Here is a 25,419-nt window from a genome sequence, read left to right on the forward strand (position 1 = left end):
GCGTCATTAGACAGGGTGTGCTCCTGTCCATACTGACATTGTTCAATCACTTCTCTCCCTATCAGACTCTATAGTGACATGCTCTTTTTACATCAGGACACCCAGTTTATTCATATATTTATCAGAGGAAGAAAAGGAGATTTAGAAGAGTTAGAAGTAAAAGTAAAACATGCAAGTTTTTACTAAACTAAGTGGAGGTGAGAGGTCATCATTAGATGATTCCGATTGCAAACAGAAATAGCAAGAATTTAAATTACCAAAGATTTTAGATGGAAGAGTTCACAAAAAATTATTTAAATTGAGGAACATGTATCAAAGAGGTCAATTTGTTGACTGTTACTTTCTTTTTTTAGGTCTTAACCTTTTTTGTTTTTGCTGAGTTTGTTAAATTTCAGCTTGTGATGTTCATAAAGGAAATGCTCAGTCACTCTTTCCTCTTGCAAGTGACAGAAGCACAAACTCTAAAGGCTAAAAATCACACTACATCTCCTTCCTTCATGAAAAAGAGTCATTTTGAAGTCCTGACCTTCCAGTTTTCGCTTCTGCTGAACTGAAAATATCTTGTAATAGTGAAGTCAGCAATGGAAATGATTCAGAGTTCTTTATAAAACATTTATTTATTTAGGTATTCCAACCCAGATTATAATGCAGGTGGTTTGGGCGGTAGACCAGGGCCCAAGCCGCTTAGAGGGCTCAAGGACGCTCAAACCACCTATACTGAGAAAGACCTTCAAAGGTCCTAAACCACAGATTGAAAGCAGGCAGAAGGGAAGCATATTCCTTTCCCCAAGATACTTGATTCCATGTAGGAAGTGAATTCCAGACTTGTAGGGGCTATCATATTCATACAGCCCATGACCCATGGAAGTCTTAATCCCCCCTGCCTGACACAATAGGACCACCTGGAGCCTTGTTTGTCCCCAAGTCTTTCTCTACCCATTCCACAAGGGCTACAATATGTCGACAACTGTAGCACATATGGACAAAAATGTGAAGCTTCTCCTTTAAGAGTTTGTCTTACACTTACAACATAAGGGTATAAAGATAAATGCGATCAAAATAGCAAGGTTTGTGCCTTCACACTGATTGTCCGATTGTGAGATCTAAAAACAACTCCAAGTGATCAGCTGGGAAATATTGATAACATAATGTGGATCCCCCACTACATGCCCCTCTTGTGGGCCACAATAACGTGCCACTTACAAATATTCTTTATGATTTCTAGCTATTGGGGAAGTTAATGGTGTTGAGATATGCTGGGAACTGGGAAAACATTCATTTCTCAGTCGATCCTCCTACCAATAGAGAATACTCCTTTCATTACATTTTGGATGCCATTATATGATTAAAAATATGGAGCGAGGAGCAGTCTTTACTCTGGTCTCTATAATTAAGGGAGGTTTCTTGACGTCAGTGACTCCTCTCTTACCACTATAACCTGCATGACTTGAGTGTTTTTTTTCCTCTTCTTCTCCACTAATTGTCATTAAGCTGTAAATGACCCAGAACTGTAATCTTAATAACCGCGTTAGTGGATGGGCTGTGATTTCATCTTCCTCCTCAGCTGGGTGCGGTGAAGCATAGAAGAAAGCTTTACACCCGTTCACTGCCTGTCCCCAGTCATATTTTACTGGACCTGTTATGCCTCTAGATCTTAGAGTGGGCTAGGGTATGGGAATACTTTCACCCTACTTTTTAAAGATGGCGGTTCTGATCGAATGCACAAACTGCAGGCGTAGAAAGTGGGCTACATGACGTGAACAACATAAGGGGGTCCATAAAAAATTTCATTTCTGAGGAATTGCACACCAATGTAATCACACTAGATGGAGCTATGTTACTATACAAATTATCACCACACATCTGTAGTGTTAGTAGATTGAACATAGATTCATATTATTGTATATGGCCGAGCTTCATGGCTCCGATGTCAAGTTATTGAGCCAAACAAGAGCTTTTTCACTGGATGCAGTTCAAGGGAACAATTCTTCAAGTTGTCAGGGTGTGCTAGGAGTTGTAGTTTTATAGCAGGACCTCTACACAATGTCCAGATGATGAGTTTAGGTGGACACATTCACTAGTATGGTTAATAAAAATAATATACACAGATTTTCCAAAAGACTCTATTGCTTTATCTGTAGGTTATAAGGATGTACCTACCACTAAGTACTATTTTTTTTCTACCAAAGGGTTAAGGACGCCAATTAAATTAAGCTACTTACAAAAAAAAGTTTGATTATGCATCCTCTCAGATTTCAAAATGCCTTTTTACGTCATTTTACATGCGTCTAATAAATAAACAAGCCAAAGCCAGCATCAATATGATTCACGTTTTCGGGAGCTTTTACATGCTTATTACCGAAGATGTAGTAATGACAGACACTGCCACATGGTCCTGGACATTCAGCAGATGACTGGGATTTGACTTCCAAAGAAGATGACGGGATGCATTAAGAAAAAAGGAAGCATCGCATCTTCATTAACTTGGATGATCTTCCATATTGACGTCATATGTAATTTAACACCAAAACCATCAGTCCCCTCAAATATTACCATACGTGACTGCAAAGGCTTAACACGGATAAACTTGTATGATAAGGTCATACAGATTGTGTTCTGTGGCATATTTGCTGTATCTCTCCTTGTATGACATTATCTCAAACAGAATCAACGGGATCGTTATCATACAGGTTAATGACTGTGGTCAGAAGAGGACTATGGATAACCTCTCTTGACCTATGTACCTGTACATTCTTCTTCCAAGTAGACTATCACAATCATGTAATGCGAGGTGAAAGTATTTGACCAAGCCAGATCAATCCCATGGCTACGTGATGAACTTTTATCCTAAAACTCTGGACCCAACAGCAGGAAAAAGAAAAATTTCAGCTTTTTTCAGACATTTTATTGGAGGTTCTTTAAAAGAATCTACATTTTTCGAACTCTATTTATGGATATGATATGTTGGCTTCATGGGTCTAACCCATTCTTAATGATTCCTGAGTTGCACTAGAAAAGTAAAAACTATTTAAATTAATTTCTTAGGAAGTCATCCAACTTACAAAAAAAGCACATAAAATAATAAATCAGTTGCTTGGACCTCACAGACCTCCAGCCATGGATGGCAGAACTGTAGGTTATGGCTAATTGTTTGCAGTTGCCCTGACATAAAATTCCTATCATTTCAGAGGATAAAAACCCTCTGGAGTCCCAATTTGGACATTTTTGCTTTTCTTTAATATAATTTAAAACCAGCCAATTATGGAATCTACAGAAAAAACACGTATGAGGAAACTGACTCCGTAGACTTTCGCTTCTGTCAGAATTTGACTGTTGTAATTATAACCCACATTAGAAACACATACGATTCAAAGGTGGCAGTGGAGACCTCTTAAAAGCAACTTTGTTCTCAAATCTTTGTGCAAGAAGTGAATTCCAGGCTCCTCAAACAGAAAAGGAACAGAGGTGAGGGCAGGATTGAAGTGTAACCCTGTTTGAACTCAGCAGTTTTGTGACTTTAATTATGGCTGGCTTCTCAGGGTTAATGGCAGGGTTGACTAGACCTGTCAGTGAAAGCGACCACCTACTTGACCTACCAACACTGATGCCATAAAAATGTGCTAGTATTTAAGCACATACTGACTGTCAGTGCATTTGCTATGTTTTTGGTGCCTGTGTTAGTCTTTTGCCAAGTAAGCATTTGCCTAATTTTCGATGACCAGCATGAGGACACTGGATGAGCATAAAATGGATTATGGGTATTGTCCAAAAGCACTTAAGCTGATGGCCAACTAAATTTGTTAAGTGGCCACTTTCACAGAAGCTGAGCAAATTCCTCTAGTCCATGAGAAGGGTAATCAAGAATCAGATTTAGGGTCATACAGTCAAAATGCTAACTTTAGATTTACAACTGAAGTCTTCTCGCTTGGTGTTTTTAGCTAGGGTGCTCCTGTCTAGTCTAGCAAGTTACAACGATTCTTGAGATATCTAAACCATTTCTTAAATGGAAAAAGCCAACCACTTACATTACACGATCCTTTGAGGTCTCATCTTGTTATGCGGGTAAATCAAGGAGAACATGCAATGCCTTTAGGTACTCATACTGTGTTCATGTTGTTCCATTATTAGACAGTACAGTGTTGTTTGAGTAGGAGGCAATTTGCTTTACAACTTAGAGAAACACTAAGCTAAGTGTACCAGTTCCTGTATTGCCCAAAGGGGTTCTGAATAGGGAGCGGGCAGGAGGCTTCTGCTGCCACACACATTCTGCAGTACCTGCCCATGAAACAAGGTGGGGCATGTTGGTACTCCTCTGTCCATTTGTTATCTTCTCCAAACTGTTAGGTCACCATAGACCTTAGATAATCGATCAGTCCTGAAAAAAATTTGCAGGTTTGACCAAAATGTGTATGTATCAATCAGACAGATAGAGGAGCAAAATAAGAATAAGGTCAACACTAAAATAAATTGGATACAGCTCAGTCTACGTGAACATTTGCGAAATGTATGTTTGGTCTTAAATAAATCACTGCCGTGTTTGACTATGCATTCGCAAACATGTACTTCAGAAGTCCAAGAGGTCATTTACTTCGTTTGAGCAATATTTTAGATGAATTTATTTACATTTTTACCAGGGTCACATATATTATTTTGGAATCCTCAATAGGTTTTATTTTGCATGGTGGATATTGATGTAAGGAAGTAATTTCAGGCCTCCTATCCTAGTGGGACATGGTTCTGTTTATTTAAACCTGCAGTCATTCACTTCTACTGAGAAATAAATAATGCTAAGTGCTTAAAGGTGCATACTCCATGTAGAAAAGTACACGCTAGCAGATGTTGTCGTGTGAAAAACATCTCTATGCTGCCTACGCACATTTCAGCATTTCCACATGGAACTAACAGCTCCTTTTGTCTCCTGTTTTATCAATGATATTATGATAGCATAAACATTTTTTTTTTTTTTGGGATAGATTGGGGCAGATTTACTTACCCGGCCCGTTCGCGATCCAGCGGCGCGTTCTCTGCGGTGGATTCGGGTCCGGCCGGGATTCATCCAGGTAGTTCCTCCGCCGTCCACCAGGTGGCGCTGCTGCGCTGAAAAGCATCTGAACGCACTCAAGTTCACCGAGCCGGACCAAGTGAAGGTAAGCGCGTCCCAAGCGACACTTTTATTGTTTTAAATGCGGCGGTTTTTCCGAATCCATCGGGTTTTCGCTCGGCCACGCCCCCTGATTTCCGTCGCGTGCATGCTGGCGCCGATGCGCCACAATCGGACCGCGTGCGCCAAAATCCCGGGGCAATACAGGGAAAATCGGCGCAAATCGGAAATATTCGGGTAACACGTCGGGAAAACGCAAATCGGGCCCTTAGTAAATGACCCCCATTGTGTCTAATATTTTGTGTAGTCACACATCATGCTTTGTGATGCAGTTTTACATTGTATGCCACAGATGGAATCATCAGCATTAATTGTTCATTGACTAAAGAGCACTAATGTAAGTTCTATCTTAACGTCATTTTCCTATCTCACACACACCGGGGTTATTTTCGTAGTAAGCCAATTACCCACGGTTCTAGGAGGAAACCCATGCAAACAAGTTGAGAACTTGCACTCTCTACGCAGATGATGACCTTGATCAGATTTAAACCCGGTAACTCAACAGAACTTAAGATTGAACCATTGTGCTGCCCTAGTTTGTAGTAATTTGCTTCCAATGTAGGGAACACAGCAACCATAAAGTATATGTTATAACTTTTATGACTTGTGTAGAATGTATATGCTTAGCTAGACCCAATGGGCAGTATCATTAGTATATCATAGGCTGTTAGGCCCTAATGAAAACTATTTACCAGTCCCACTAACTTTATTGTTTTACATATATATATACTAGTCTTATAATATGGTAAAGGCTTGGCTCCAGGTGTCAGTAGGCCCCTGGACGACAGAGCCTCACTAGGCCCCTTTGCAGTGAATTCAGGTGGAGGCATTAAAAATTCAGCAGTCTCCTGTTCTCTAAAATATTCCCTAGTTTATCATACAACAGAGCCCCCTCATGGTTATTATACAGAAATCCCCCCTCGCCCCCTATGGATTCATTAGATACAGACTTAGGTGGGCCTCGCCAGCAGCTCTGGGCCCTGGCACTTTCCCTGGTAAAGAAACATCTTATAGGTCCAAATTATTCCTGGGTCTAGATGCTAGAGCACAACCCTTAAGTTACACCCCTGAGTACCACCTACAACAACAAATATTCTTTCTATGGACTATGTCCAGAATGAGTTGTTGTAGTTATTGCAGTAAATTCACATTTGAAAGCATTTGCTACTTAAAATGCAAAATTGTCTTTTTTTGTAAAAATTGCCCCAGTATTCTGCAGCTTTTCTCTTCTCCTACAATACTTTTGGAACTAGAATAAGTAGCTGTATGGTCAAAAACTTCATCCATGAGAACATTTTCACTCCTCCACGACAACCATTGAGGAATTAGGTTTTATTTGCTTTTACGACAATGGTCGTTAAAAGCAAATATCAGTAGCTACAGGTTAAAACTAATTTACACCTAAGTGCAATGTTAGTAAAAAGACTTAAAAATCAGTTTAAATAGCCAAAATCCTAACACATTTACGCAAATTCTGGGGCAGTAGCCAGCAGTGATTGATGTATGGCATTCCTTAAACTTCACATTAAGGGAGAACATGGGAAATACCTGTAACAGATAGACCTGTATAGGTAGTAATTTTATTGGCGACTATGATTGAATGATAGGCCAAAAGGAGAACGGGGGCCAATTGGAAAGAGTAGCGGTTGGAAAGAGTTTACTTTCCTGCTTATTTTCTTTATAATTTTCAATTGTGGGGAGTTAGTCAAGGTGGAAAGGTTAGTCAAGGTGGAAACAAGGTACTAAACAGGAGACAGCAGGGGGTCTCTAGCTCTAGTCAGTTGTCTTATAGCTTATAAGACTCCCACAATAGCCAGTTGTCTTGTGGCTTATACTATTCCCACTATAGCCAGTTGTCTTGTAGCTTATACGGTTCCCACTATAGCCAGTTATCTTGTAGCTTATACGGTTCCCACTATAGCCAGTTGTCTTGTAAATAATACGGTTCCCACTATAGCCAGTTGTCTTGTAGCTTATACGGTTCCCACTATAGCCAGTTGTCTTGTAGCTTATACGGTTCCCACTATAGCCAGTTGTCTTGTAGATAATACGGTTCCCACTATAGCCAGTTGTCTTGTAGATAATATGGTTCCCACTATAGCCAGTCGTCTTATAGCTTATAAGGCTCCCACTATAGCCAGTTGTCTTATAGCTTATAAGGCTCCCACTATAGCCAGTTGTCTTACAGCTTATAAGGCTCCCACTGTAGCCAGTTGTCTTGTAGCTTATACGGTTCCCACTATAGCCAGTTGTCTTGTAGCTTATACGGTTCCCACTATAGCCAGTTGTCTTGTAGCTTATACGGTTCCTACTATAGCCAGTTGTCTTATAGCTTATAATGCTCCCTCTGTAGCCAGTTGTCTTATAGCTTATAAGGCTCCCAAAACAGCCTGTTTTCTTATAGTTTATAAGGCTCCCACTATAGCCAGTTGTCTTACAACTTGTAAGGCTCCCTTTATAGCCAGTTGTCTTACAGCCTGTGTGGGAATTGAAAGAGAAAATGGCTGATTTTCCAAGGCAAACAAAAATAAATCTCTGAACATATTTCTTCATTTTAATAAGATGAGGCAATTATAGTCATAGTAGAGAAATACGCATGTACAGATGAAAATTGTCTCAAGATGAATGTGCAGAGTTGTATTCTTGTTTTGATATAATGGGCGTCTTCTGTGTTTATTGTTTTTTTTAAAGAGGGCCAGTTTTTGCTTGCACGTCTTTCATTGATACATATTTCAGTGAAGCTTGTGTGAAGCCTATGGAAGTAAATGATTAGAGGTAACAATTTTTTCTGAAATGAAGAAACCCTGCAGCGCTCAGTTAGGGTTCACCTGGTAGGGCACAGTGCATGGTGAGGCCATTCGGCATATGCTAACATGAACTAATCAGTCCAGGACTCCATCTGTCATTCATCAGGGATATCCTAGCTGGTAACATAATCTTGGAGAGTTAACTGTAGGTAAAGATGATGAAGAATGTTGATTTATTTATTTTGATTGACTTTTTATTATTTTTTTAAATTAATAAGACCGCTGGGACCGAGGGGATCTCCTGGCTGACTATTGGGATACACACTTTCCTAATTTTAGGCTTGTAGTCCGTGACTTTAGCAATGCTGCATTGTATTTTTGCTTTTCAACGCATACCCACTTTCCATAGGCTATGTGTACAAATGCAGGTCTGATTTGGGGAGTAATGTGCTTAAGGCTTAATGCTACAAATTAATTACATTATATAGATGGAAATATCCACGGATTTCCATAAGCATACAGTACATCCATATTCCAATAATTCGCCATGTCAACTTCATACCAAAACAATTCCTCTATGGATACAGTATTTGTGGTAACAATACATATGCACTTCATATGCACTTTTTGGCTTTGGAAACAGCATACATTACATCTTGAAGACAACTGTATTTATGTATGCTAGACCCCTTGAAAGACTTCCAGAAGGTTACATGGGAATTGGAATGAATCACAATAGTTACTAGCAGGTTGACATCTTAGATTTATGGTTTGACTACAATGTAAATGTTTGCTCAAGCACTTGGGGAGATTTGCATTGTCTATGGGTATAAATAGAATAGCAAGTTAAAGTGAGCTAAATTTATCTCTGAGCAACTGGGTGCAGAAGTTAACAGATTAGTTTGCGAAGCCAATACAATAAGTGAAGGAAGAATGGAAGACTTACACAGGAGACGGCTCTCGCTGCTATGCTTCCTGTTTCCATACGGCTCAGATTGCCCTCCAGTTGGGACAATTACCAAATTACTAGAATAAAAAAAATCTCCACTTGTATAATGTAAAGTGAAGTGAACAAGTGACATTGTTTCCAGTGAAGTCATCCTCATCCACTGTATCCTGGAGGAATATCACTTTTTCTTGAATGCTGTCTTTTTGTGTATACTGCCTTGTTGAGATGACTTTTCATGATGTTGGAAATAAATGGCCACATTTCAATAGAATGCTGTATCGGAAATTATTACTACCAGAAGTAATTGGATCTACTCCTTCCCAGGTGCCTCCCTGCTATTTATGAATAATACAGTTTTGAAAAGGGGTTGTATGAGATAGAAGATATCACTTTCTTCTAGAAATAGAGCAACTCTTGTCCAGAGGCTTTACTTCATATGGCAGCTTTTCTCTATCTCACTATCAATGTAAATTGGTGTGAAATGCAATAATAGATCATCCAACCTATGATGGTGCTGCTGGTGGAGTAGAACAATCATGTTTTGTCCAAACTCAAAAATCAACTTAAAGGAAGATTTCTTTATTAGTTCTTTCTAATGATAGGGTATCAAAATAAGATTGATCTAACACCTTACCCATGCCCCAATCAGCCAGAACAAGTTGGCTCCATGTTATAGGTATCGGCAAGAATCTGTAATTGCAGCCATGGCGTCCATTCTCGTTCAACTCTTTACAGGCACAGATATTGTGTCTGTCCTGGTAGAACATTTTTGTTTCCACTGATACGACCATATTGCCTTATCGTGAAGATAGGTCATCAATATTAAATACTGAATAATCCCAGATATGTTTAATCGAATAGCATTTCCAGGATCTATTTCACAGGACAGCTAAATAAATTATAGCTCGCCAGAGGTGGATTAAGACTACCATGGGCTCTGGGCTGTGTGCATATTATAGCCCCTACAAGTCTGGAATTCACTTTCTACATATGGTACTAGAATCAAGCTTCTTTGAGAATGGAGAATGCGCCCCTACTGCTTGCTTTCAATCTGTGGTTTTAGGACCTTTGTAGGACATTCAAAGTTCCTGAAAAGGCTCTTGTGTACATGTGTTGTGAGAGCAGGAACCAATGTATGTGGATTTCATGGGTGAAGGTTCTTCTGAATATAAAAAGGGGTGGGTAGTTTGGATGACCATGGACCCCCTAGAATATTTGGGCTCTGGGCTATATCCAGGCCATCTTTATTATAATCCACTACTGTAACTCACCAATCAGTAGTTGTTGCAGGTTGTCTTGGTACCAATGGTGTAGGAATTGCATTGACCTAATAGTAATGTATTGCATGTTTCACCTCTGCCTTTATACATATAATGTAGGGATTATTACATATGAATAGGACCATCTGAAAATATTAATATCGACCCTTTCCTATTTTCTCTAGCTGCCAGGGATACCAGTCAGCCGACATGCCCTGTTCATCCTCTACACTTTCATAGCCTACACAGCAGAATCATCCAGAACTTTAAGTATGGCCGAGACTCTCTGCGGTGGAGAGTTGGTGGATACGCTGCAGTTTGTATGTGGAGATCGGGGCTTTTACTTTGGTAAGTAAACTGTTTTAATTTTATAAAACATATCCACTTTTCTTGGTACTTATTATGCGCTTGGGTGGGAACATGTTTCTAAAAATCATACACAGATACATTAATTTATGGCGGCGTAGAACAAAAAGACATAGAAACACGTAAGCAATGTCATCAACCAACAACTGCTGCTGGTGTAGGGTTTCCAAGCTTTGCTCCCTATTGAGAAACAGGATTGTTGTCACCAGGGGGGATAAAAAACATACTCAAGTGCATTGCTGGGGAAGTGTTTCCATATTTTATTAACACATTAAGTGCCAGATAGGGGTAATACATTGCAAATGTAGTACTGGAGCTTCACCATTGACATTGTTACCTATTCTTTATTGTAAGTTATATTGTTATCATTATTTCTAACAAAGTTGGCTGTAGAAGGTTATTATAGAAGTTTAAACAAAAAGACAGTCTTCATGTATGTAAATCAGATGGGCTGTCCAATCACAAGCCACTAACTGAACTTAGCGTATATTAAGGTTTCACTTTTCAAACCAGCATCTGAACCCATGCTCAAAGTTCTGCGACTCTGATGGACCCAGCCTATATATATATATATATATATTACGTAGACAGATGCTCACTTTTAATGGGTTTATCAAGTCTTAAACTTATCTATGGCTGCACAGTGACTCATTATTTGAGGTTCTACCAATGGGTCCACCAGTTGAGCAATTGGGCCATTCCATTCACCTTGGATGGTGAGTCCAAGTGCTCTAAATTCAACAGTCCCATAGAGTTATAGCATTCCTGACCAAATGCTGGTAGATAAGTAGGGGAATTGGGACCTAATTGGTAGCGTTGCCCGTAAACATTCTATCCTAGTCTAAAACTTGCATTGAAAAATATTGATATGGCCACTTTTACAAGGGATGGCCTTACCCTACAGGATTGTAAAAATAAGTTTAAGAGTTCAGGCTGCCTAGCATAGAGAAATTGTAATAGTGCTTTATGATGTCACGCTTCATAGTATCATTTGCTTCATTTTTGACAGCTGTCTGTAGCACAATAGACAATGAGAGGAGAAAGTGCTTTTCTACGAACAGCTGATAAGACTTTGTTCCCTCTAACTTGTGCTGACTATGCACATTCTTGGCCTATGTGTCTTTCTCGGTAAAATTGGCAGGGGAGAAAAGGAAGATCCAGGCAGGAGGCAAAATGGGGGGGGGGGGGCAGTGGTTTAGTGAGCTAGGTCCCACAAAGACCCTCTTTGTTGCTTCCTGCATTCCACTGGGAGTAGATGAGGGAGAGGAGGGAGATTGTTTACTTCAAATTCCCCTTTAAATGAGTTTGATTGATTTGGCAAAAAAGGAGGGAGGGTGTTTGAGGTAAGAGAGGGACAAGGGAAGGATGCTGAAAGGAAATTGCCAGCATATTTACCTCACACATGTCGTGAGAGAGAAAGACAAAATGCGAGAAATTTGTACAGCTCAAACGACCGATCATGTCATGCTGGCTAATGGACTCTTGTGTGACCCAAAAACACAGCTGGGCTTTCTATGAGTTTATGTATCACTATCTATACGTTTTGCAATTAGAAAGCTAAATTATAGTCCTAGTATACAACAGAGATTTTACGTTTATTATTATGTGGGCTTGTGCAGTAGTTTTATTATACATACCATTGCTGTAACATATACCCATGGTAACATATACCTGCGATTATGCACTGGCCCTATAGCTATATGTAGTATTACATGGAGGCCTTACACATGAATAGCAGATCATGTAAGACACACAAGAATTTGGTCCACCAGAGAGGGACGGCTTATTAGTTAGCAGCTCTCCGCTCTAATTCACAGAGAGGGGTCCCGAGCAGGGGACCCCCCCCCCATGACTTTGTTATTCCTTAATTGGATGTATAGAGAGGGGCTGTCTTCATGAGAGGGATTCTGATAATAACATTATAATTGGAAAATTGCTGATAATGTAACTCGTTAATTACAAAGTTACTACAATATGAGGCATAAACTTGCATGGAGCCCGCCATAATTGTAGCTTTGTAGAAAGGCGACATGTAATTGTAGTTATTGTTGTTGTTTATGGAGTCAGAGTATTTCCACAAAATGTTTTTTTAGCTTCACTTTTTCATTTTAAAATAACTACCAAAGCCCGTTCCATCATTGTTGCCAAACACAGCTTAACAAAATAGCCTCAATTTCTGTTGATTTAATGTTTTACAGTCAAGTGAAGTTATTATTGCTAACAAGACTTATTCTCCACTTACAACCAAGAAATCCATGGAGCAGGCTGAGCTGGAAGCCGATGTTGGATGTGTGTGCATTTCTTGGCAGCGACACATCATTCATTTTAAGTCATCACTTCTGATGAACGGGATAAAGTGGTATTAAGGCTTGTAACAATACCATACAAAATTAAATTATAATACTAGGCCCACAGCCGGCCATACTCTATTTCTGTGGGGGTCTTATTTCCAATGGAAGCATATGAAGTCCAAGAAAAAAAAAGATTAGGCCATGTTTCATTGCATGATGAATTATGTATCCATTTGAAGTGCCTACTACATCCGTAATATAACTGTAGGGACTATATGTGCTACTGTGCACTGATTTGTCATGTGTATTTCATCACATGCAATAATTCATAAAGGGTTTTTCCAGTCTTAACAATTTAGCCCCTGTCCACAGCCTATATCCATAAGATCCATAGATCATGAAGGGAGCAGCAGCCGCATGTCCGCCAGACTCCCATTCTCATGATGCATGGGGGAAGAACCACTGAGACCCCAACCAATCAAGGTATCCCCTATCCCATGAAAAAAACGACTGAAAAAACCCTTGGTTTTCCAACCACAAACATATCTGATTGTTCATACATGTTCTAAAGTCCACTGCAGTCCAGATGTTAAGTTATGAACCTCTTTCATCCAATGTGTATGATGTAAATGTTTATAAGTAAGATTAGTCTATCATCAGGCAGGCTCCTTACAACAGTCCTATGTCTGTTTTGGATCTCTGCTGCCATTGAGATTCATTAAAGTGGCTTTGGCCCTTTAATAAATGTTCATTTGCTGTAATTGTTCTAATTTTTGTCCCAGATCATGAATCTGGCTTTGCATCAGTAGTTGTATGTTTACGCCAGATTAATGTAGAGCTGGAAAAAGCTCTGAAAGACTTTTCAGCAGTGAAAAGTCCCAAAAAGCCTTATGCCGAAAATGCCCAGCAAAACTTATAATAAATAACCCCCAAGGTCTATATCACATGTCAATATAGGTAAAAATGAGACCTGTTCTGATATAAGTATAATCATCCATGAAATAGCTTACATTTTCCTATATATTTTTTTTATACTCCCCCAAGTCCGTAATAAATTGGAAGCCAAACAGGCAAATATAATAAAGTCTCTTTTACTTTTTTTTTTTTAAATAATGGGGCACATTTCTAAGGGCCATGTGCCAGTTTTCTATCGGACTTTGCACATTCTTTTATGTGCAAACTTCTTGCACAGGTAATTTAGAATTGTATGTTCCACATATGTGTCAAACATGACCCTTTTTGTATCGCTGCTGCACCATTCTTCACGCAACATAAATTTCATAATTGCAAGGGGCGTTCCTGTGCTCAGTCGGACCGTGCAACACATTTAACATGCAAGGTGCGACAGAAGTGTCTTGCACACCTCAAGTTAAAGGACCACCAAAAAATTGTTGGTTCAGTCTATTGGAGCAGTGCAGGGGGCACCAGATTCATGAAGAACGGGTCATGAACGGAAATCACGATGCCCTCTGCACACTACAAAGGCAGTTTGCACTGTTTTCAGTAAATGTGCCCCAATGTCTTCACTTCTTTTGTTAATAATATATTTCCTGGCCTATTGTTTGGTAGTTTTTTTAGAATTATAGAGGTAAAATGATTTTAGAATAATTACATAATGAACACTATAAAAAATGCTACAAAATCTGCATGTATAAATAAATCTCTTGATCAAACATAGTCACTTCGTAAGTGGCCACATTATACAGTAGCGCAAACCCCAGAACTTTAGTACTACTAACTATTTACAAGTTAGAAATCTCTTTAAGAAACTTTGGTGAAGTAAACAGTGAACCACACGGACATGGATTCCTTCTGTTATGTGTAATGACATGGAACATCTGTAGGGTACATGCTGATTCAACACTTCAGTATATCAACATATCGAGCCTGCACGTATATAGACAGCACAGTCCGGTAACTAGGGGGATTCTACAGGAAAGCAATGTTTGTTTTTTCTATGCTCATCCATTGACCCATACATCTGTATGGGAAAAGCAAATATTTGGAAAGGAACAAAAATTTACTTGGAATTTTGTGGAATTATTGCTTTTCTCTTGGCGCTTTATTAACCATTAATATCATTGTGAAGCTGGAATTGTCTGGTCACTAGTGAGCAAGATCTTTCGGAAATATAAGTCTATAACAGTATATAAGGCCTCCTGCACACAAACAAAGATGGACAAGAATACAACCTGCCCTCACTTTTGCATTGCAGGCAATCAACGAAGGGGCACCGTGAACATGCCCAATGGAAGGAAATGTGGCCAAAAGTTAGACTTTAGTTCTATGAGTTATACAGTAAAAGTTTCCCGATAGACGTCCTCTTGTAGAAGGTCTTTATGTCCTTGTAAATTGGAGGAGACTTGGTAGGAATGAGCAGATTGCAATGTGTTGCCATCACATAAACAAGTCAGTATGTGCTGGAAAGTAGAAAGGTTACATGCAATAGGATATCCATTGTGTAAATTGTTTATTTTACTGTGTATTTTTCTAAAATATGTGCAGGTATAGTGAAAACACTAGGAAGATGTGCCAAACTTCTGGTGCAATGTGAGCCAAAAACTGTATATAAGACATTGGACGAAATGTAAGACAGTTCTGAGAGATGTTTACTACTTATAAAAAATGGCTTCACAGAAAAATGGGCGTCTCCTAAGGTGGGACACACCTTGAGACAAAAGACATTTGTTTTCCGTCAGTAAGACACATTTATCTTCTATTCCAGATGTGCAAAATATAGCAAATGACATTTATCATTTCTAATTGTGTAAAAGTTGCAACATGTTTTAGCGCAAAAAACTCCAAATGAAACCATACTTAAGGAAAACGTAGAAAATGGAAAAAAATGACTTGATACATTTTTGCAACATTTGTAAGACATGTCTAAAATAGAGATCTGAAAAAAGCTATTTAACGCAAAGAAAAAGTGAGATTGATAAATTACCAAGGAAGCAGATGAAAAAAAAACTAGCCAAAACAAACAGAGATAAGATAATTTAAAAGAAAGTAGTAAAACTAGATAGTCCAAAACCAGGAAAGAGTTAGCAGCCAACATAAGACTCTTTGGATCTAGCTCAGTATAAGACTGCATTTACACAAATGTATGGGGGATGTAAGTATGGCCGCAAGCTTGCGGTCGTACATACATCCCCCATAGACGGCAATGGGCGCACATAGCAGTACGGTGCCCCATGTACTGCTCCATACATGGGGAAAAGATACAACGTGTCCTATCTTTCCTCATGTGCACGGCTGTATGCCATGCATCTCCATAGAGTGAGGGTCATTCCTCCTCCTCTCCAGCACGACGGACGTATACCCACCCGGCTACGGCCGGCGGGCCATATATTTTGTAACTTTGTCTTAGAAAATCTAGTCCACTCTGGTTGGTTCAAGATATTTTATTTTCTGACTTACACTGAGAATAAGCTTTCTGGGTACTCAGTCTGTAGGTCTATTTTTTATGTAAATAGGGACATTTTAAAGAAATCAATGGGCTATACAGCCAATTAAAGATTAATAATTGTGTGAACAAGACATCATGAAAATTCTAATGAATGGATTCTTTTCATGATAACCCAACTATGATTCACTAATGTTACACTTGATACATAAAAGGGTTAACATAGTAAAGCAGAATTCATGGAAAAGAGCTGAGCGAGCTTAGTGTGACACCCCCTATCCAGAAGTGAAATCCAAGACTCTTGTTTACATGGCTAACTCTGCTGGTATTTGAGCTGAGGGATATGAATATTTATCTGACATCTTCAGGCCCATTTAGGAATAGGATGATAAGTGTCCAGAGGAACTAAATATCCATAATGTATGATTCGAGGACTGCATATGGATAACACATCTATACGGGCATTTTGTACTTTGCATGATTGTATTGGTATATATTATAGTTATATAAAGATGCCGATGCTTTTGTCCAGTTTTTTTTGAGACTTCAAAATTTTAATTACCTTAGGACTTTTTTCAACATTTCCTGTTAAATAATGAAAGGGATTCTGGGGCACTGGCCTGAGACCAAAAACTTCTAGTGTCTGAGATTCCAGGAATCTGGTCCCTATAACAGTTGAAGTGTTCTAAGAGGCAAGAGCAATCCAAACTGTGAAACCAAGCTCACAGAACCTAATGATTATTCAGCCAATTCAGACGATAGAATATCAGTTCTGCTACCACTGACTTGTTCAAATCTGGCCATAATGTCCCGAAGGTGGCTTCTGTAGATCATAGTTATATGGATGGATGTTTGGAGATCAGGTGCTCAGGTCCTATTCTTGCCATTTGTGCAATGTAGCCATACATATGACCTGTGTACATCATTTGACAGTGCGTTTTGAAGGTTTTCACCTTGATGGATTGTCTGTAGGTGTTGCATGAACAGAAGGAAAGGGCAAACACCTTCTAGCACCATCACGTTCAGCTGTACCTGGTTCTGCTTCTTATCCCCATGGAGCTAGAGGACCAGGCACAGTTTGATATTCGTATAGACATCTCGGATAAAAAGTGAAGCTTTGTGACCTTTCAATTATTTAGCTGATATTACACATGAAGCCTACACAGATCATGCATTCATGGCCTACTCTAAAGATGGATCAACTGATGAAAAGTTTGTGAGACACCATGGTATTAGAAAAAATCTTTAGTATACTGTTTAACCATTACATTTTAAATATGTTTGTAGAGGACAAGTAATATTCTTCTGGATATCATTAGGCCCCAAATGTTCATGCTTAGAAATTACTAGATCTTACGTTACATGTTAATATCCACCCATAGAAAATCAATTTGACTAAATATTGTATGAATGTATGTACAGTGTAATGAATCATTTTTCTCTTTTTCTTCTAGAAAAAAATCCTGTACGCACCAGTCGCAGGGCTAACCGAGGCATCGTTGATGAATGTTGTTTCCGAAGTTGTGACCTAGATTTACTGGAAACGTACTGTGCGAAGCCCTTAAAAAATGAGAGAGATCTATCCACAGCACCTGCCACAGCAATGCCATCCCTGAACAAGGTGAGTGTGAAGGTGTCCGGTTTTTTTGTTGTCCTTATCTGAGCAAGAAATCTGCAGTAAGATGTAGAATGGAGCACTGACTGTGAAATTGTGCAGATGATAAGGGTTTAGTCACTTAGTCAAAAATTCTTTTTAACAATTCAGTCTGCAGAGCTTTTTTGGGGTGGCGTAAAAAGTTCAGCATTAAGGCAAAGGCACATGGCCAGAGAAAGTTCACATTAAAGAACTTCTTAAAGTGAAAGTGCTTATTTTGTCTAAAAAAAGAGATCTAAAGTAAGTGAAGGGGCATCTAGTCGAAGGGCAAATCTTCAGTCAACGCTTACAATTTTGCTTTTGGCTAAGCTTGTCTTTCTTCGTCATGACCAAGAACAGCCAGGTTCTTGTAAAGTAATAAACAGTAGTTAACATAATATATATATATATATATATATATATATATATATATATATATATATATATATTTATTTATTTATATATATATATATCTTTTGAATGCCTGTGACCCATTTTACTTACCCCCATTTTGATTTTCATAATAACCAAACTGGCTGATAAATGATAATGATTGACATATTTCATATCTTTTAGGACATCTATCACAAGCATCCTCACAAATACTCCAAATATGACATTTGGCAAAGAAAATCCACTCAACGTCTACGAAGAGGGGTTCCTGCCATTGTTCGAGCTCGCCAGTACAGGTGGCGGGTGCAGCACATTGAAGAATCTCAGCAGGTTATATCACACCGGCCACTAACTACATTACCTGTGAAGCAGCCACACCTCATTCATCAAGGCTCAGATCCATCTCACAATTGAGCCAGAAATCACTACTAAAGAACATTCCACTGCCTTCATGTTCTGTTTCTAGAATTTGACTGTTTTTCTTCTGATACAATATCGCTGAATGGGAAGGAGAACACGCTCAGCAGAAGTGAAGCCTAGAAACTCCATGTGACACCTCACAGAAGAGACAAAAATGAGCAAAATGAGAGACGCCAAAGCAGGAACAACATTGTTTTTGGTGGGAAATATTTCTGTGGATTTTCATGTCCTTTTCTGTTTTATTTTTGTTTTACTGCATTTAAAACTAAAACCACGGTGTGTGTATGTGAACATGTAAGCAAAGACGCAAAACATTTGTCTATACACGCACAGAAATATGCAAAAAAAAAATGTTTTTGTCGGGGCGCATCAAGACCTAAATGTGCCACAGTGGAACGAAAAAAATTCTACCAATGGAAGTATTGTAAAGGTTCCATCCCGAATATTACCTTAGGGTTGGAAAGGAGAAAATCAGTGTAGAAAGGGAACTTTTTCTTCCATTTCTTATGCCTGGTTTCTACACTACTTTGTGTCTTTTTTTGTTTTTTTGTTTTCAAGTAGCATTTAATGTCAGTGTCCAAAATGTTTGCACCTTTTTGATGCCTGGAATATTCTAAGGGCATGCAAGGTTTTTGGGATATCTCTTTTACTTGACTCCTCTGTATCACCAAGCCTTGCAACATTATATATGGCGGTATGTTGCAGTCTTTTGTATGGTAGGGGTCGGGGGGCAAGATTCCAAATGTATTTGCACCTTTTAATCTTTGAGAACTAAGACAGAACGAAGGGGAAGTAGGCAGAATGCTTTTTTAGTTTGAGTTGGAGCGCTGTCTGCTTTGCACATATGCCACAGATTACAATGATTTTATATATGTATAATATATCTATATATTCTATTACTTTTTTTTTTTGCAAAAAAAGTAAAAAAAAAAGTCGAGCACTATTTTTATGGGATATTTTTTTTTTTGTATAGCAATGAAAGAAAGGGCATGATATTTTAAATATGATGTCCTTTTGGTGCTAAAGTTATAAGGAGAGGGAAGAGCTGGACTGAAATTTCATATTTAGCCTAAGGATCCTAAAATATGGAAATAAGTCAGTGTTCCATAGATGAATGACTTGTCGCCATAGAACGAACATGATAGATTATCTATTGAACTTGAAAAAAAAATGCTTTTCGTTTTAAGAAAAGTATCTCTTTCCCTCCTTGCAATTGTATAGAGGGTGTTACTTAAAATGAAGCCATTCACTTACATTCATCAGAATATGGAATGCTGTTGTGTGGTCACTCACAGACCTAGGGAAAAGGGAATTACAATATATCATATTTGCAGTAAGTCATACCCACGCAGAGCGGATATTCTTAATATAGTCTGCCGAATCTATATAATTTATGGAGATACCACCTCAACCTATTAAAATAGCCATATGGACTTTTAATTTAGGTTATATTACATGCAGCACTGAATATTTTTGATTGTTCCTAAATTATACCAACCAAATTCCCATTTAGTCAGGAAAAATGTAAGAAACGCAGGTTTATCAAATTCTATGCAGACCAAACAGTAAACTGTAGAGTAGGTATGTTGCCACTTCACATCAATAAATGAAAAAAATGCAAATTGAATTCCGATTTTACTTATAGGACTTTTTCAAAAATTAAGAAATAGAGCCCCTTTTTATTAGCTAGTTGGAGAGCCACTAAATATTCAGAAAAATGCACCAGCACCTATTTTACCGATTTATTTTTCTAAAAAGTACGCACTTGTATTAACTCATTGGATTCCTTACTTCTTTTACCTATCCTTGTGCATAAAATCCTAAAAATATTCAAGTATCCTGTTTTATCTATACTTCACGGAATGGCATTGCACTGTTCATGGAAGAGAATGAGAGTCACAGTATATCTCATTTATAGTTTACCTGCGTTGCAGTCTTGCTTTTCACTATACAAATTCAGCTGGTAATTTCAGAACACAGAAGTATCTTGATAACAACATGGAGTAGCAATAGTTAGGATAGCCAACCATCTATTGATGTCTTCCAGTGCTCATGAAAAAAATGGCTTCCACCATTTTTAGGCTGGTAGTGGTCGATTTTAAGTATATAAACTAATACATGAGGCCTTTGTCAAGCTCCCTCAGAAGACAGAGGGGATTTATTACCACATTGTCTTGTTTCTCGTAAAGCTTTTTGAGACTTTAATGTCACAGTTGAGAATGAGTCAAGAATCAAGACAATGTGGTGATAAATTCACCCCAATGACTTCAGTCTTTAAAAGATTTACAACTGTTAGGAAATGTGTGGATGAGATTCTGCACCAAAGTAGTCCAGAATTTTTGATTAAGTGGTTTGTTACATCCCAGGATCAAATAGGCCATTGCCACCTACCAGCTTCCTTATGTATAGACTGTCTTGATCCTGGTGAATACTACCCTGGCCGTTTAGTAGTTTCCAGCCAACCAATGGACTTCTTTGTCTGATCTAGTTACTGGTTGAAGGCCTGTATTCTTTGAAAAAGTTTTGTTACACAAAAAACATTTAGGTCTATCTTGCAATGTTGAAGCATGACTTCAATCAAAACTTGTTGCATTAAACCCCTTGAGTGTTTCAGCACTCTAAATCCTTGGTCAAATTCCACTGACATGTTTGATTAGAAAGAATACCGGTCTATAAATTAGGATAGGGCCTAGTGCAACTGTGGAGTTCTTATTAGCTCAAACTGGAGGATTGTGACCAATCCTATATAGGTTAGGTTAATAATGTTGATAAAATTGGGGAAAATACAGCATAGCTGTTATCAGCGTAATTTTTCTTGCTTGCTTATACTGTTAGAATGCCTACTAAGGGCTCATTCCCACAAACGGTTTCGGTTTCCATTGACATCTATTGTGCCTGGGGTCACAGTGCGGAGAGCACATGTTGTCTCACTGCAGCGTGACCATGCACGGCGAAATATAGGGCATGTTCTATATTTTACTGTGTTACAGCGTCGGCCCAGTGCTGCTCTGTGGAGAGGTGAGCAGTGCTCATCCCTCCTCTTCTCCAGCACGCTGACGTGACGTGAATGTACCCTAAATACGATAGAAATAGAGCAAAAAGGAACAAAGTATTAAAGGGCACACAATATCCTGCTCTATAAGTATAGGCACAGGCAGGTTAAATCTTAGGGAATTTTGATCCCAATGCTAGACTTAGTTAATACCAGTGTGTACTTACTCTTACTGTGTTTATCACCTCATAGTAGCATGAACAATATTGTCAATTTTGTTGAAATAAGAAAATCCATGGCAAATATTTGCTACAAAAACTTTTCATGGAGCTGTTCCTTGAAGAAAACATAATGATCTTGAACGGGTTGCCCAAACTGCTGAACGAACCACTAGGTTAATCTTTCAAAAGTCATGTATTATTTCTATGTTCACCTTCAGATGACATTAATATATTGGTTCGGCCTCTAGCAACTTTTACACAAGTAAATCAAGACCTTTAAAACCTTAATTTTTATTAGACCAATATATGTTTTTTTTTAATTCCAGATTCCTGTAAATGTTGATAATGACACATTCAGGGTTCTTATCATATGCTGGATTTTAAGTAGATAAAGTTGCAAACAGGCGTAAACCAATGAAGTTGTCAGAAAGATTGACCTTTGATATGACATTTTTAAAGGGTTTGTTCACTTTCAGCAAATACTGTTTGTGCAATGATTAGTTACACAGTTTTCCAATATACTTACTGTATCAATTCCTCACCGTTCACTAGATCTCTGATTGCTAGTTTATGTAACAGGAAGCTTCATTGTTTACTTCCTGTGGATAATAATCTATCCCTGGTCATGTGATATCACACAGGTGCATGGCTTGTTCGATAACAGAGAGTAATCAGACCTGTGAGATCTAGAAAGCAGCGAGGAATCGATAAAGAAAGTATATTGAAAATTGTGTAACTTTTCATTATACAAACAATATCAACTACTTGCTGAAAGTGGACGACCCCTTAAAGTCAAAGAAAACATGTTGAGTTCCACAATCATTTTGGGAAAAGAGTTTAATAGCTTAAAATTGTTAAGGAATAAATAATTTCTTGGTATTGTTCTTTGGAATCTGCAATACAATGATGTCGTCCAAACATCTGTCAATGAATTAACCAGCTAGATGGTATTGCCACTTTATTGGTTCTTTTTGTTTTCCTGTCTTGTCTGTACCATAAAAAACAATGGGAAGACTACTTGAATTGTATAATATTTGATATCAAGGAGGAGATATGGGGGGTTGGGAGGACTCCAGAAATGGAGATGGGAGGATGTAATTAGGTATTTTTACTGTGTAATCATTTTTTTTATTAATATTATTTCCTTGCAATGTTGAGCCATGATACATTTTGTAAAAAAAAATAAAATAAAAATAATAATAGTAAAAAAAAAATAAAAGCAAAGGTAAAATTTACATTGCATTACGATGGACACCAGGAGGAAAAGTAAACTGAATTATTTATTGATGAGGGGTTCCAACAAAGGCGCCGGTAGTTCAATCACGGTGTGCAACGGGAAGGAGAAAGAAACATTTTAATGACATTTTATACTATTAGTTTTTAGAACTTTGTAAATGCTTTTTACCAAAAAATGAGAAAAAAAATTATTATGAAAAATCACAAAAAATAAAAAAAAAGAAAGCAAGAAACACGTTGAAAATCATTTTGCTCGCTGCCTTTCACAAAACCTTCTTTTTTCAGCTTAACATACATGAGAAAAAACAGCAAAAAAAATGGAACAAACAAAAAAACAATAAAGTGTGGGTAGCAGGTCTGAGCCATTTCATTGTAAGAACTCAGCTTTTTGTGTAATGTTTTTCTTTTGATATGTAAACGCAATGCAAATGAGGTCTTCAGGTTTGATATTTCGTGTCGCGTTCATATGCATTCACTGTTATGGAGGCTGCCGCTCGCATTACGTGGCAGCGTCTTATTGCAGGGACTGTTAAATATATGTTATTGATGTCTGTTTAATCCGCCAGCAGATGTTTCTCAAGCAGATTCTAGCAAACAACAACTTCATAACTCTCTAGTCATGTCATTCATTATAAGGCCTATGTCTCCATATCGTACCATATCCTATACGTTACCATACAAGACAGTTAAAGGACTTTTATATCGTTCATTCATGCACAGAAGAACCGTATCTCTATCAGTTTATGTTTATCGGGTGTTTGCATTTTCCTAGATTCTGGTAAATCATTCAGTACATTGTCACTATATTGTATCATACACTTTCTGCCTTATTGGATAAAAAAGCAAAGCAAAAACAACTGATGCAAAGGGTTAATATGTTACAGAGCCAAAGTGCAGCAGTTTTTATCACCAATTTAGAGGCCTGCTCAGAACTGGAACAGCCACATCCATGTGGTTGGAACATGCGGCCTCTGCACTATATGAAGGATATATTGTCTTGTGTGCTGCCATAGTTGGCTTTTCATGGATTGTTTTTTTTTTGGCAATGCTATGGTACCTTGGTCATAGATTGTCCAATTTTATGTGCACTCAGCATAATATGCAACTTTACAACCGCCCAGATTCTGCACGTATTGTACCTTTTTTTTGTAATATCATATCAATAAAGCAAATTGACCATATTATGAGAAAACATGTTTTCTGTCTGTTTATTATTGCAATTGGATTTTTATCCCTAGCTCAGTAATATATGGACCAGTGCCCGCTGTTCTTATGTACAAAATCTGGACACTTCCCCGTTAAAGGACATCTACCACCAGTATGAAGGATTGTAACTAGAGATGAGCGAACACTAAAATGCTCGGGTACTCGTTATTCGAGACGAACTTTTCCCGATGCTCGAGTGCTCGTCTCGAATAACGAACCCCATTGAAGTCAATGGGAGACCCGAGCATTTTTCAAGGGGACCAAGGCTCTGCACAGGGAAGCTTGGCCAAACACCTGGGAACCTCAGAAAAGGATGGAAACACCACGGAAATGGACAGGAAACAGCAGGGGCAGCATGCATGGATGCCTCTGAGGCTGCCTAATCGCACCATTATGCCAAAATTATGGGCAACAGCATGGCCATGACAGAGTGACAGAATGAAGCTAGATAGCATCTAAAACATCCAATAATTGACCCTGACACTATAGGGGACGGCATGCAGAGGCAGCGGCAGCAGCGGCAGGCTAGAGAGTGGCATGGCGACATACCCTAAATGGACTCAGGCTTCAAACCAATGGGTGGCAGAGAGGAACCAAAGGAGGTGAGCAAGAAGCGCTCAAATAATATCGCTACATGATAAAAGTTTGCCAGTATATTTTGTGGATTACACAGCAGGGTGGCGACAAAGTTAACATGGAAGCCATGAAAACAACCCCAAATTCTGCCTGACACAGCTCGTTTGATAAGGGGACCATGTATGCTTACAGTTCATGCCAGTCGCTGCACTTGCTGCCAGTCTCCTTTCGAATAGTTTAAAATAATAATAACCCTCATCCATAAAGCTCTGTATAATGCTGCACCCCCCTACCTCTCCTCTCTTATCTCAGTCTATCGCCCAACCCGTGCTCTTAGATCCGCCAGTGATCTTAGATTAACCTCTACCCTAGTGCGGACCTCCCACTCGCGTCTCCAAGACTTCTCTAGAGCTGCACCAATTCTATGGAATGCTCTGCCCCGGACTATCAGACTAATACCTAACCTCCAAAGTTTCAAACGTGCTCTTAAAACCCATTTCTTTAGGCAAGCCTATAACACTCATTAACTGCATGAAGTTTTAACTCTTCTACTAACCCGTCCTGTG

General features: G+C 38.6%; 1 protein-coding gene across 1 annotated transcript in view; it reads left to right on the forward strand.

Moving 5' to 3' along the window:
• The window catches only part of IGF2 (insulin like growth factor 2), a 30,465-nt gene extending 7,146 nt beyond the window's left edge, over nucleotides 1–23,319 (forward strand). The window contains exons 2-4 of the mRNA XM_072118112.1: nucleotides 10,302–10,464; nucleotides 17,631–17,797; nucleotides 18,386–23,319. Coding sequence (XP_071974213.1) covers nucleotides 10,302–10,464; nucleotides 17,631–17,797; nucleotides 18,386–18,616 — 561 coding nt within the window. The 3' untranslated portion in view covers nucleotides 18,617–23,319. The remainder of the gene's footprint in view (nucleotides 1–10,301; nucleotides 10,465–17,630; nucleotides 17,798–18,385) is intronic.
• The last annotated feature ends 2,100 nt before the right edge of the window (nucleotides 23,320–25,419 follow it).

Source organism: Engystomops pustulosus, chromosome 7 (assembly GCF_040894005.1).
Source record: "Engystomops pustulosus chromosome 7, aEngPut4.maternal, whole genome shotgun sequence".
NCBI classification, from domain to species: Eukaryota; Metazoa; Chordata; class Amphibia; order Anura; family Leptodactylidae; genus Engystomops; species Engystomops pustulosus.